At 41.9% G+C, this 15185-nt stretch overlaps 1 protein-coding gene and 1 non-coding gene across 21 annotated transcripts in view; both read right to left on the bottom strand.

Annotated features, from left to right (window-relative positions):
- The window catches only part of HNRNPR (heterogeneous nuclear ribonucleoprotein R), a 34479-nt gene that overhangs the window by 14477 nt on the left and 4817 nt on the right, over positions 1 to 15185 (bottom strand). For 14 of the 20 annotated variants that reach the window (XM_015440971.2, XM_065527946.1, XM_065527990.1 and 11 more), the window contains 3 exons: positions 14146 to 14264; positions 13408 to 13515; positions 10175 to 10288 (listed from right to left, as the gene is read on the bottom strand). In XM_015440971.2, the coding sequence (XP_015296457.1) occupies positions 10175 to 10288; positions 13408 to 13515; positions 14146 to 14264 (341 nt within the window). The remainder of the gene's footprint in view (positions 1 to 10174; positions 10289 to 13407; positions 13516 to 14145; positions 14265 to 15185) is intronic. The other 6 variants (XM_045378377.1, XM_065527959.1, XM_065527971.1 and 3 more) reach the window with 1 other exon arrangement.
- On the bottom strand, positions 3389 to 3493 carry LOC123570847 (U6 spliceosomal RNA). The gene has a single exon (XR_006695060.1). It is a non-coding gene; the product is annotated as a U6 spliceosomal RNA (small nuclear RNA).

Below are 15185 nucleotides of genomic sequence, written 5' to 3'. Positions count from 1 at the left end.
AAACAGAATAAAGGAGGTTGGATGCAGCGGCTCACGCCTGTAATCCAAGCACTTTAAGAGGCCGAGGAAGGTGGATCACTTGAGTCCAGGAGTTCAAAACCAGCCTGGGCAACATGGTGAAACCCCATTTCTACAATTTAAAATTAAAAAATTAATTTATAAATTAAAAATAAATAAAAATAAAAATAATTGAATAAAAGATTGACATAGCCCTCAAGTTATCTCAACTCTAAAATCTTTACTACTTAAAAAGCAACCTCAGTATTTTTCAGAAACTCCCGTGCTTCAATCTATTCCTTCCTCTATCCAGATATTAAATATTAAATTTTAAGGTATGAAAAACATCTCTTCACCATTTGAAGAATTTCTGATCTTCAATTACAAATTCTATAGGATTAAATTATAATATACAACAACAAATTAAAAAGTATATAGTCAAAAATCTTCATTTGATACCAGATTATAATTTTCTTCAAGTTCCTCCAATGTAAGCAACATTAAAAATGTTTTATGTTGGCGGGGTGTGGTGGCTCACGCCTGTAATCCCAGCACTCTGGAGGCTGAGGTGGGCGGATCATGAGGTCAGGAGATCGAGACCATCCTGGCTAACACGGTGAAACCCTGTCTCTACTAAAAATACAAAACATTAGCTGGGCATGGTGGCAGGCGCCTGTAGTCCCAGCTACTCGGGAGGCTGAGGCAGGAGAATGGCGTGAACCCAAGAGGCAGAGCTTGCAGTGAGCCGAGATCGTGTCACTGCACTCCAGCCTGGGCAACAGAGGGAGACTCCATCTCAAAAAAATAAAATAAATAAAAATTTTAAAAAAGTTTTATGTTAAAACATTTGTAATCCACAAAGTCTGAATGAGTAAAATTAGTATTTGCATGACAAGTTTTCTAGTGAAACTCATCTACATCACCATTTCACAGTCTGAAAAATAGCTGGAATAATAGGTAAATAATAAAGTAGTAACAGCAATCCAATCCAAAATATGCCGACATTATTATGGACATTAAGTTTCTGAAGTTAAGCTCTACAACAGATGTACTATCTAGAGATAATCCTTTCCAAAATAATCAAGACTCACTTTCACTGCTATCTGGTAAAACTTGAGGAATTCTTTTGACTCCTTAGCATGATTCTCACACAATAGTTATTGCAATTCTTCTACCTCCTTAAGGTCCCCAATCCTCATTCACTAAACCTCATCCTAAGGATATCACCTGAGAGTCACTGGTTTCTTCATATTCTTACCTCTCACTATGTCTACTTTCACTTCTATCACACCTCAGAGAAAGAGATCTACCTCCTTTCTAAGGTTAACTCCTTAACCCCAATAAATAAGCCCATTTCTTCTTACCACTTTCTGGAAACAACTGCGAACCGTTATTCCTTCAACTCTCATATTTTGCTCAGTACCATCCTTCCCTTCCCACTGGTTCCCTCCTGTCTCCAAACAATCCAAAAACAAAATACAACAACACACCCCTCACTTTAGCTTGTATTGTATTTATTTCCTTTCACTGATAAAGGTTTGGCTTGTTTTTGAGACTGGGTCTCACCTTGTTGCCCAGGCTGCAGCATAGTGGCATGATCATAGCTCACTACAGCCTCATACTCCCAGACTCAAGTAATCGTCCCACCTCAGCCTCTCAAGTAGCGGGGACAACGGGCTCTTGCCATTATGCCCAGCTAATATCTGGAGGTGGGGGTTGGGGGTAAGAGAGGCTCTCGCTATGATGCCCAGGGTGGTCTCGAACTCCTGGGCTCAAGTGATCTTCCTGTTTTGGCCCTCCAAAGTGCTGGGATTACAGGCATGAGCCACTGCACCTGGCCTGTTTTGAACACACCATTTGTACTTTTTTTTTTCACTCACACAGTTATTATTTTCAACACATCTACTACATGCTTAATACCGTGAAGCCAAAGAGAAGTATAAATAAGACATCTATGGCATCATGACAATTAGGGATACAAGATACTGTTATATGTGATTTAAGTGATGTCCCTGCAGAACCATCTTTCTAACAAAAACATACTCTGAAGAGCACACGGCATCTATGTTCTCTTTAACACTCTATAATTGGCTTCTTCCTCTAACTCGAACTGTGTACCCAATAAACTTCTAATAAACTTCTAATAACCAAATTCAAAAGTCTTTTTCCGGGCCAGGCACAGTGGCTTATGCCTGTAATCCCAGCACTTTGGGCGGAATACCTAAGGTCAGGAGTTCAAGACCAGCCTGGCCAACATGGTAAAACCCCATCTCTACTAAAAATACAAAAATTGGGCAGGCATGGTGGCAGGCGCCTGTAATCCCAGCTACTTGGGAGGCTGAGGCAGGAGAATTGCTTGAACCTGGGAGGCGGAGATTGCAGCGAGCTGAGATCATGCCACTGCGCTTCAGCCGGGGCGACAAGAGTGAAACTGTCTCAGGGGAAAAAAAAAAAAGGTCTTTTCCCCCTCAGTTCTCATCATCCTTGCCTTCTCTACAAGTATTAACACTGGTGATGCAACCGCCACCATCAAAACTTTTCTTCTCTTAAGTATTCAGAATACTTTACCAACCTCATTTTTGTACCTTGAAATCTATGATGAAGACATGTTTGTAACAAATGATTTTTTCTAAAAATCAAAACGATTAAAACCCAGCCTTGTCAACTGGCTCCTCTGATTGCCCCCATCTACCTTTAGAAGACTATAATTTCTGTTTCTCTCCCCTCATAGCCCCCACCTCCAGGTGACTGAGGAACTACTTCTATAAACAGACATCTCAGATGTTTTCAATTCCTCCCATTATCACCCATATCCAATTAATCTTTTATTATTATTATACTTTATTATTATTATTATACTTTAAGTTCTAGGGTACATGTACACAACGTGCAGGTTCATTACATATGCATACATGTGCCATGTTGGTGTGCTGCACCCATTAATTCATCATTTACCTTAGGTATATCTCCTAATGCTATCCCTCCCCCCTCCCCCCACCCCACAACACGCCCCGGTGTGTGATGTTCCCCTTCCTGTGTCCAAGTGTTCTCATTGTTCAATTCCCACCTATGAGTGAGAACATACGGTGTTTGGTTTTTTGTCCTTGTGATAGTTTGCTGAGAATGATGGTTTCCAGCTTCATCCATGTCCCTACAAAGGACATGAACTCATCCTTTTTTATGGCTGCATAGTATTCCATGGTATATACGTGCCACAATTTTCTTAATCCAGTCTATCATTGACGGGCATTTGGGTTGGTTCTAAGTCTTTGCTATTGTGAATAGTGCCGCAATAAACATACGTGTGCATGTGTCTTTATAGCAGCATGATTTATAATCTTTTGGGCATATACCCAGTAATGGGATAGCTGGGTCAAATGGTATTTCTAGTAAAAATATGGAATGCTTCATGAATTTGCATGTCATCCTTGCGCAGGGGCCTGCTATCTTCTCTATATTGTTCCAATTTTAGCATATGTGCTGCCGAAGCGAGCACCCAATTAATCTTTAAAGTACCTGCTTGAAGCTGCTCCATGTAAATGCCTAGCCTATACAAACACACGGCTCCCGCCCTACTCAGAACTTGTATAATACAAATCTTTCATGAGACAAGGAATTAGACATACCTTGGACTCATGTGCCATATATTTTTCTAGATTTTAGAAATATAGTGACTACCACAGACAAAGTCTAGGCATTAATGAAGTTTATATTCTACTGAGAGAGACAGACAAAAATTAAAAAAGTAAACAATATGGGTCATGCATGGTGCTCGTGTGTGCAATCCTAGCACTTTGGGAGGTCGAGGTGGGCAGATCACTTGAAGTCAGGAGTTTGAGACCAGCCTGGCAAATACGGTGAAAACCTGTCTGTAACTAAAAATTCAAAAATTAGCCAGGTATGGTGGCACAAGCCTGTAATCCCAGCTACTCGGGAGGCTAAGGCAGAAGAATCACTTGAACCAGGGAGGTGGAGGTTGCAGTGAGTGGAGATCACGCCATGGCACTCCAGCCTAGGCAACAGAGTGAAACTCTGTCTTAAATAAATAAATACATAATGATTATATGATTTTAAGAGGTATTAAATGTTAAGAAGAATGAAAAAACAGGAAGAGGGGATAAATGATGGGGCTGTGTTTTCACTAGGAGGGCTTCCCTATAGGGGTAAATTTGAGCTGAGATCTAAGAGAAAATTAAGTAAAAATCTGAGGAAGGTGAGGGGGCACTGTCTCATGCACTTTGGGAGGCCAAGGCAGAAGTATCACTTGAGGCCCGCCAGGAGTTCTAGACTAGCCTGAGAAACAGAGCAAGACTCTTGTTTCAAAAAAAAAAAAAAAAAAAAGAAAAGAAAAAAGAAATCTGAAGAAAGAGCATTCCAAGTTGAGGGAACAAGTACAAAAGGCTGTGAGATGTGAGACGGGAGTACACTCAACATATCTGAAGAACAGCACACAGGCCAGTGGCCAGAATAAAAGTGACAGTGGGTGGAAAACAGAGAACGGGGCCAGAGTAAGTTAAACCATGGTTAGGCATTTCTGCTCCCAGATGTGTTGGGAAGCCATCAGAGAGTTTAATGCAGAAAAATGACTGGGTATGACTTATGTTCTAAAAGATACACTTCAGCAACTGGGTAGAAAATGGATTGTGTGGAGAAACAGGCTGACCAGTCAGGTGAACAGGGCAATCTGGGAAAGAGATGAAAGTGGCTTGGTATAGTAGGGTGATAGCTATGCAGGTGATAAGAATGTGAGCAACAGTGAGTTTTCAGTTATATGCGATTCAAATCTACATTTTAGTTACCTGGAGCAAGTTTTGTTCTTCTTGTTGTTGTTTTTGAGATGCCATCTCGCTTTGTCGCCCAGGCTGTAGTGCAGTGGCGCCATCTCAGCTCACTGCAACCTCTGCCTCCCGAATTCAAGCAATTATCCTGTGTCGGCTTCCTGAGTAGCCGGGATTACAGGCATGTGCCACCAAGCCTGGCTAATTTTTGTATTTTTAGTAGAGATGGGGTTTCACCATGTTGGCCAGGCTGGTCTCGAACTCCTGACCTCAAGTGATCTGCCAGCCTCAGCCTCCCAAAGTTTTGGGATTACAGGCATAAGTCACGGCACCTGGCCAAGTTTCTTAAGCAATGAGTCTCAACTTCCTCATGTGGGCTGGGCATGGTGACTCACACTTGTAAACTCAAAGCTCAAGGAGGCCAAGGCAGGAGGATTCCTTGAGCCCAGGAGTTTGAGACCAGCCTGAGCAACAAAGCAAGACCCTGCCTCTATAAAAAATTTTAAAAATTGGCTCAGTGTGGTGCCACGTAACTGTAGTCCCAGTTACTTGGGAAGCTTAGGCACGAGGTTCCCCTAAGCCCAGGAGTTTGAGGTTGCAGTGAGCTACGATTGTGCCACTGTACTCCAGCCTGGGCAAGAGTGAGACCTTCTTTTTATAAATAAATAAATATAGAAGAAACATCAACAAATCTGTGGCCAATAAAGTCCCCAATACTATAGTCATGTGAGTCTGTGAAGAAACAGACCACGAATTGAAAACACTAGTTTATCTAAGAAACAGGAATATCTTCATTTCAAGATCAATTTAACTTAGGACCTAAAAAGAATTTAAAAGGCTAAAGTTTTCAAAAACTAATTCAGCACTGTTCCTTTTAAAGTTTTTTTTTTTTTTTTTTTTTGAGACAGAGTCTCGCTCTGTCGCCCAGGCTGGAGTGCAGTGGCCGGATCTCAGCTCACTGCAAGCTCCGCCTCCTGGGTTTACACCATTCTCCTGCCTCAGCCTCCCGAGTAGCTGGGACTACAGGCGCCCGCCACCTCGCCCGGCTAGTTTTTTGTATTTTTTTAGTAGAGACGGGGTTTCACCGGGTTAGCCAGGATGGTCTCGATCTCCTGACCTCGTGATCCGCCCATCTCGGCCTCCCAAAGTGCTGGGATTACAGGCTTGAGCCACCGCGCCCGGCCTTCTTTTAAAGTTTTTAAGCTCAATTTTTAATTAACTAAAATGAAATAGGAATACTTTCCTTTTATTAACTTTTTAGTCCTGAGTCATTCTGGATCCATGTGAGCCCTTTCAGAGCAAGCACTCAGTCATCTGCAGGTAACCCTCCTCCCTTTTCGGAACCAGCAGAATGTAGTGAATACCATAATAACACTTCTTTCTTCACTCATCAGCCATGAAGACCCAGAAAAAGTTTTAGCTGTCTACAATTTATCCATCAAGTACTTCAACAGTAATAAAGGAAGTAACCAAGTCATCCAACAGTCTTTTCTTTTTTTGAGACAAGGTACTTGCTCTGTCACCCAGGCTGGAGTACAGCGGCGCAATAACAGCTCACCGTAGTCTTAACCTCCAGACTCAACTGATCTTTTCAACTCAGCCTCCCAAGTAGCTGAGGCCACAGTTGTGCGCATGCCGCCAGGCCCGGCTAATTTTTTATTTTTTATAGAGACAGGGTCTCCCTATGTTAGCCAGGTTGGTCTCAAACACCTGAGTTCAAATGATTCTCCTGCCTCAAGCCTCCTGAAATGCTAGGATTACAAGCATGAGCCACCACACCCAGTCAACAGAGTCTTTTGGTTATCAATTAGGATTCTTACATTATCTAGCTCCTACTTACATTTGCTATCTTGCAAATGTATCAGTTTCTCACACATAATAAAATTCAGCTGCCACAAAGTCATATACTTTAGGTCTCTGTTAAATACACTGGGGTTCTTCACCACCATGAATAAGCCAAAGAATAAGATCTCAATCTACCATTTCTTTTCATTACTCTGCAAAACATCAGTGGTATACTCTGCAAACAGATAAGAATTTATTATATACAGTCATGACCTCCATGAATCCTCCTTATATTAATGGAAACAAATAAAAACAGAACTTGGCCAGGCGAGGTGGCTCACCTCTGTAATCTCAGCACTTTGGGAGGCTGAGGCGGGTGGATCGTGAGATCAAGAGTCTGAGACCAGACTGGCCAACATGGTGAAACCCCATCTCTACTAAAAATACAAAAATTAGCTGGGCATGGTGGTGTGCACTTGTAGTCCCAGCTACTTGGGAGGCTGAGGCAAGAGGATCTCTTGAACCTGGGAGGCGGAGGTGGCAGTCAATGATCGTGCCACTGCACCCCAGACTAGGCGACAGAGTGAGACTCCATCTCAAAAAAACAAAAACAAAAACAGAACTTGCTTCCCAAAGCAGCTTAACAATACTAGCTGAAGAATACAAAAATACTACAACTAAAAAATATATTTCAAAATTACTACCTATCATCCTTGTATATTTCTCATCTCAGAACAATACTTAGCAACAATGTCTGTTAATGAATGCTCATCTAATGGGTTAACTTACAGATTTTATCCAAAAATGAGATATCATAATCCTCTCATAATTTTAATACTGCACAGTCTCAGGCACTGACCTTAACTTCAACCTCCTCAATCAAGACCTAAAAAGGTTTAATGATGACTGGAAGAAAATATAAAAGAACAAAAACCAAACCTCACATCAAAAATCACAACAATTAAAACCAATTTATTACATCTACTAGCAACACATTAAAAACCTATTTTTCTTGAATTTTCAAAACTGTCAACAAATACTTGCACAATCTCATGAAATCTAACTTTATGAGAGAAATCTGAAACTTTACACTACGATTTTGCTGAAAGTAATTGCTTGACAAGAGTGGTTTTAGGCTAGTGATCTCATATAGGGATTTTGCTGGAATCATATCTGCTGTATATAACATTTAACATACAGAAGAATGCATCTTTCTCCTAAAGGAACAATGCAATCTGAGAGAATATATATGTGTTTTACAATTAACATATCAACTATTTGTTTCAAATTGGTTATCTCCAAGTTTATTAGGCCAGGCATGGTACTCACGCCTGTAATGCCAGCACTTCGAGAGACCAAGGTGGGAAGATCACTTGAGCCCATGAGTTGGAGACCAGCTGGGCAACATAGGGAGACTCCGTCTCTACAAAAAATTAAAAAATAAAATAGCTGGGCTTCACTTTGGGAGGCCGAGGCAAGAGGATCACCTGATGTCAGGAGTTCGAGACCAGCCTGACCAACATGGAGAAACCTCTCCTCTACTAAAAATACTAAAAATACAAAATTAGCCAGGTGTGGTGGCGGATGCCTGTAATCCCAGCTACTGAGGCTGAGGTAGGAGAATCGCTTGAACCCGGAAGGCAGAGGTTGCAGTAAGCTGAGATTGCACCATTACACTCCAGCCTGGGCAACAAGAGCAAAACACAAAATAGCTGGGCTTGGTGGCATGAGTCTGTAGTCACAGCCACTGGGGAGGCTGAGGCAAGAAGGCTGCTTGAGTCAGGAGGAGTTTGAGGCTGCAGTGTGCTATGATCATACTACTGCACTCCAGCCTGGGTGACAGACTGTTTCTAAAAAAAAAAGGTCACTCGTATAACAGGTTACTTTTCAGCACATAGTTTTCTCCATTTGAAGGATTAGCAGGAGTTCGTGACCAGCCCGGCCAACTTGGCGCAACCCCGTCTCTACTAAAAATAGAAAAATTAGCCGGGCATGGTGGCGGGCGCCTGTAGTCCCAGCTACTCGGGAGGTTAAGACAGGAGAATAGCTTGAACCTGAGAGGCAGAGGTTGCAGTGAGCTGAGATCGCACCATTGTACTCCAGCCTGGGCAACAAGAGTGAAACTCTGACTTGAAAGAAAAAAAAAGAAAGAAAAAGAGTAAAAGGAAAAGGAAGGAAGGGAGGGAGGGAGGAAGGGAGGGAAGAAGGAAGGGAGGGAGGGAAGGAAGGAAGGAGGGAGGGAGGGAGGGAGGGATTAGAATAGGCTAGCAATAAAGCAAATGGAAAAACCTTTATGAAGACACAGATGGAGGAAGAGTTGCTTCTTTGTTCAAGTATGGACTAACATACTCAATCTTTTATCTGATTCCACATTCTTCCCTTGTGCAATCCACGCCCATCAATAATATCTTTATGTAAATACTATGTCCCTTCTGAGCGATAGGTGAGGCAAGGGAGAGAACAAGCACAGTTCTAAATTATTGATATTAAAAAAAAAAAAAACTTGGCCGGGCGCGGTGGCTCATGCCTCTAATCCCAGCACTTTGGGAGGTAGAGGCAGGTGGATCACCTGAGGTCATGAGTTCAAGACCAACCTGACCAACATCGTGAAATCCTGTCTTTAGTAAATACAAAAAATTAGCCAGGTATGGTGGTGCGTGCCCGTAATCCCAGCTACTTGGGAAGCTGACACAGGAGAATCGCTTGAACCTGGGAGGCGGAGGTTGCAGTCAGCCGAGATTGCAACACTGCACTCCAGCCTGGGCAACAAGAGCAAAAATTCCGTCTCAAAAAAACAAAAAACAAACAAACAAAAAGAAAACAGAAACAAAAAAACCTGGTTGGGCACTGTGGCTCATGCCTGTAATCCCAGCACTTCAGGAAGTCAAGGTGGGAGGACTGCCTGTGTCCAGCAGTTCAAGACCGGCCTGGGCAACATAGTGAGACCTAGTCTCTACAGAAACAAAAACAATCCCCAAAAAGCAAAAACCAAAATAAAGCAGCCGAGTGTGGAGGCTCACGCCTGTAATCCCAGCACTTTGGAAGGCCAAGGTGGGTAGATAACTTGAGGTCAGGAGTTCAAGACCAGCCTGACCAAAATGGTGAAACTCTGTTTCTACTAAAAATACAAAATTAGCCAGGTGTGGTGGCAGGCACCTGTAATCCCAGCTACTTGGGAGGCTGAGGCAGGAGAATCACTTGAACGCAGGAGGCGGAGGTTGCAGTGAGCCGAGACTGCATCACTGCACTCCAGCCTGGGCAACAGGAGCGAAACTCCATCTCAGGGGCGGGGAAAAAAAACAGAATAAAGCAATTGTGTCTTCCAAATAACTTTACTCCAAGTATCTAAAATGGTGTGTTGCTAGTAGCATGGTTTTAGCAACCTGTTCCAAGAACTCTGTATTATATTCCTATATAAAGTATTTGGGTATCTACCAGTCACAAGATTATCTATCCTCATGATGGCAGCAAAATACACATGGATATCTAAAAAATAACAACAGCTAAACTTTGAAACGGATCAAGAATTTTCCCCCATCTGTATAGTATCTGCATAGTAGATAAAACACTTTCCAAACTGGAAAGATCTTGGTAAACAGCTAAAGAACACTTACCTCCGTTCCAATTCCAGGTTGCACGCCAGAGTACACACTGTCTGGTGGAGGACCACCATACTTCCTCTGTCCTGTGGTTACATCCAGAGTATAACCAGTTCTCTCAAGCAAGGCCTAGAGATAATTATACATCTCTTTATACTTGAATACTAAATCTAACACACAAGCATCAGTATATTAATCTTTTCCAAAAAGTACTCCAACTTCCTAGGAGATATATTTTTATGGTTAGGTAAAACAAAGTCAAAATTCACACTGGTTCCCCACACGTTTCTACTGGTGAGTCTTTTCAAATAAAATGTTCTCTATCCTTAAAAAAATAATTCAGCATTAAGTCTTACCTCCATGCAGCTTCTCTCATTTACTATTACTCTCACATCCATTTCTTCCTACTGTCTTTCTTTTCTTTTTCTTTTTTTTTTTGGGGGGGGGATGGAGTCTTGCTCTGTTGCCCAGGCTGGAGTGCAGTGGCATCGTCTCGGCTCACTGCAACCTCTGCCTCCTGGGTCTAAGCAATTCTCCTGTCTCAGCCTCCCAAATAGCTGGGATTACAGGCATGTACCACCATGTCCAGCCAATTTTTGTATTTTTAGTAGAGATGGGGTTTCAACATGTTGGCCAGGCTGGTCAGGTACTCCTGGCCTCAAGTGATCCACCTGTCTTGGCCTCCCAAAGTGCTAGGATTACAGGCATGAGCCACTGTGCCCAGCCCCCACTGTCTTTCTAGTGTACCTTTTTTTTTTTTTTTTTTTGAGACAGAGTCTTGTTCTGTCACCCAGGCAGGAGTACAGTGGCGTGATCTCGGTTCACTGCAAGCTCCGCCTCCCGGGTTCGTGCCATTCTCCTGCCTCAGCCTCCCAAGTAGCTAGGATTACAGGCATGGGCCACCACACCTGGTTAATTTTTTGCATTTTCAGTAGAGACGGGGTTTCACCATGTTAATCAGGATGGTCTCGATCTCCTGACTTCGTGATTCGCCCATCTCAGCCTCCCAAAGTGCTGAGATTACAGGCGTGAGCCACTGCGCCCGGCCAGGTTTTTAAAATCACACATTGTCAGAACGGCAAGAGACTTTAGATATCATCAAGTTCGGTGAACACTAGGATTCCACAGGGATGCATACCTTCAGCCTTCCATTCTTCTACCTTTGACTGAAACAGAGCCATAAATGTAATGTAAAACAGGGGTCTCCCCACCCCTGGGCCACAGACCCATACTGGTCCGTGGCCTGTTAGGAACCAGGCTGCATAGCAGGAGGTGAGTAGTGGACAAGTGAGAACAAAGCTTCATCTGTATTTACAGCCGCTCCTCATCCTCCCTATCGCTGGCATTACTGCCTGAGCTGTGAGCTCCGCCTCCTGTCAGATCAGCAACCACATCAGATTCTCATAGGAGCGTGAACCCTATTGTGAACTGCGCATACAAGGGATCTAGGTTGCATGCTCCTTATGAGAATCTAATGCCTGAAGATCTGTCACTACGTCCCAGTATGCCCAGATGGGACCATCTAGTTGCAGGAAAACAAGCTCAGGGATCCCACTAATTCTCCACTATGGTGAGTTGTATGATTATTTCATTACATATTACAATGTAATAATAACAGAAATAACTTCAACACCAAATAACTATTTCTAATCAAAAAGTCTATCACAGGCCAGGCATGGTGGCTCACACCTGTAATCCCAGCACTTTGGGAGGGTGAGGTGGGCAGATCCCCCAAGGTCAGGAGTTCAAGACCAGCCTAGCTAACACAGTGAAACCCTGACTCTACCAAAAAATAAAAAAAAAAATCAGCTGGGTGTGGTGGCGCACACCTGTAGTCCCAGCTACTCAGGAGGCTGAGGCAGGAGAATCGCTTGAACCCAGGAGACGGAGGTTGCAGTGAGCTGAAATGGTGCTACTGCACTCCAGCCTGGGCCACAGAGCGAGACTCTGTCTCAAAAAAAAAAAAGTATATCACTATAGCAAGACACGAACATCCATCCATTTAACTAACGAATTAAGTTCACTGGTCTTTCATTAAAAGCTGTATATATACTTTTCAAAGCTGTTTATCTAAGTAATAAAATGGTAATAATAATAACAGTTCACTGTTACATAGTTCTTGCTACATTCCAGGCATTATTCTAAGTGCTTTATAATATGTTAATTCATTTACTCCTTATAATAACTCTGTGAGGTAGTCACTATTACCATTCCCATTTTACAAATAAAGAAACCAAGGTAACTGAAAATTCAAAAGGAGGAAAGCGGTTGTAACACCTTTTTATCAAGAGAAAAGAAACAGGCCGGGCGCGGTGGCTCAAGCCTGTAATCCCAGCACTTTGGGAGGCCGAGACGGGCGGATCACGAGGTCAGGAGATTGAGACCATCTTGGCTAACACGGTGAAACCCCACCTCTACTAAAAAATACAAAAAACTAGCCGGGCGAGGTGGCGGGCGCCTGTAGTCCCAGCTACTCGGGAGGCTGAGGCAGGAGAATGGCGTGAACCCAGGAGACGGAGCTTGCAGTGAGCTGAGATCTGGCCACTGCACTCCAGCCTGGGCGACAGAGCGAGACTCCGTCTCAAAAAAAAAAAAAAAAAAAAAAAAAAGAAAAGAAACAAAGTGGCTGGAAAATAACTGAACTGAACCAAGAGACATTACTGGATCAATCCAAGAAACTACCAGCAGAAGCATCAATAAATACACGTCATTCATCACCACAAAACAGGGAATGAGGAAGAGTATGAAGTAGGGCTTTTCATTAAACATGCAATTGAGTGCTGACCCCCAAAATTATCCTTCTTATGTAATTCCTCTAAATTATTTCACTTCTAAACACCAGTTTTAAAAAGTGAACCTTTCAGCCAGTCGTGGTGGCTCACGTCTGTAATCCCAGCACTTTGAAAGGCCGAGGTGGGCGAATCACAAAGTCAGGAGATAGAGACCAATCTGGCCAACATAGTGAAACCCTGTCTCTCCTAAAAATACAAAAAATTAGCCGGGTGTGGTGGTGCATGCCTGTAATCCCAGCTACTCGGGAGGCTGAGGCAGGAGAATGGTGTGAACCCGGGAGGTAGAGCTTGCAGTGAGCCAAGACTGCGCTACTGCACTCTAGCCTGGGCGACACAGCAAGACTCCGTCTCAAAAAAAAAAAAAAAAAAAAAAAAGTGAAACTTTCTAGGAAATATGGAAAGAAGCATTTGACCTCATCATTAAATGCAATTTCATTACAACTACCCAAGTTTTACCTTGATCTTTGCTTCATCAGGTCCCTTTGTGGACTCTTGCACCTTGCTCCCCTGTTTCTCTCTCTGCCTGTAGGTCTTCATAACTCCACATAAAAATGCACTTTTGTTCTAGAACAGACAAGTAATTCAATAAAAAGAATCACCAAAAATCTTTGAAGGATCAGATATATAATTAAATACAAATTTCAGAAAACCAGGATTTTAACAAAATATTCACTGATTCATTCAACAAGTATTTGCTGAGTGGTTACTTAGTGCCAGAGACTGGAGCAGACAGCAGTAAGGCAGTATAGACCTCAGGGAGCTTACCTTCTACCCTGGGAAAACACAGTCTTTCCATTTGTTATGTGACTGCATCTAGACTGTCTTTGCCAGATGTCTGAAACTATTCCTCCCACCTACATTCTCCTCCAAGGTAACAAAACAGGATCAAATAACCCCCAAATGTTAAAAAGCTGAGTAACATGTAAAAACCTATAGTAACAACCATCAAAACTTGGCTTTAATTTTAAGTTTTTAAAATAACTCACTGCACAAGGGGGTGGGAGGAAACTTTTGCTTTATACTTGTGCTTCTGAAACTCTGCTACAAGCAGATCTTTTTTTCCTTTAAACTAATTTTTTAAAAGAAGAGGTAGTCAAAAACAAAAAACACCACTTCTCCACAGGAAAAAAAAGTAATAGTAAAATAATTTCAGATCACTAATTGTTCAAAGACATTTCTGAGTAATGACCTTACCTGAACATGTGATAAGTCACTTTCCTTGAACTGCTGTAGTACAGACAGAGCTCCTTCTTCATTAAATTCCCTGAGAGCATCAATTGCTCTTTCATCAAGATCGACATAAGCTACCAATCCTAAAAATTAAATTGAAAAGGGGTAACGTTATTCCAACAAAAGGGGTAATCTAAGCTCTCCTGATGTTTAATCAAGAATTGGTATATTCAATATGATCACTAACAAACTATATTTTCATTTAACTATATGCATATATGCAGCTATCCAAATACTACATAGAAAGGTCCAGTACAAATATGAAAATAAAGATAAAATGTCAACAACCAAAAACATGAATTTCAATCTCCATATCCACAAACCGTCCCCACCAAATCCTAATATCCATTTCCCACTCCCCCAAAGGTACAAGTCTTGAAGGTTAAACCTGACGTACATACTGTATTACAGATTATGCATTAATATAACAAATTTTGGTTTATATTAGAGTGATAAGAATACACTGTATTTTCCAAGGATAAACCTTCAGATTACAGACCATTACAGTTGATGCTAACCACTTAAGAGGTGGAGGAAAATGTGAAAACAAATTTTACCAAGTAATTCTTTCCACTCTCCAAAAAGTGTCAAAAGACTTTCTCTCCTGAACACCAAAGATAAACTGAAAAGCATTTGTTTATCTGAGCATCCACTTTGCTGCAGTCAGAATGCGGAAAGGCATAATTTTAAACTTCTACAAATGCAAGTGCAGCTTGATTAATCAATTCTGAAAGTCATACTTTAAGGCATTCTTTGTTTTTCTGAAGTGATAAGCTGAGATTTAAAAGATGCTGTGGCATTCACACTGACTGTCAAGAATGACAATCTTTTTCAAATGGCAATAAAGACTTTATGGACTTACAAGTAAACTCGACAGAAAATACATACACTGCATTTCATATATGTAGTATATTCAACTGCACACAGAACATCTACTAAGTTTAAAATATAATTTCTTAAGTCTGTTAAGTTTATGTCATATTTATATATATGGAATATATTTC

This window comes from Macaca fascicularis, chromosome 1 (assembly GCF_037993035.2).
Source record: "Macaca fascicularis isolate 582-1 chromosome 1, T2T-MFA8v1.1".
Lineage (NCBI taxonomy): Eukaryota > Metazoa > Chordata > Mammalia > Primates > Cercopithecidae > Macaca > Macaca fascicularis.
The sequence above is the reverse complement of the archived record's forward strand: the minus strand, read 5'-3'. Positions and strand labels throughout refer to the sequence as shown.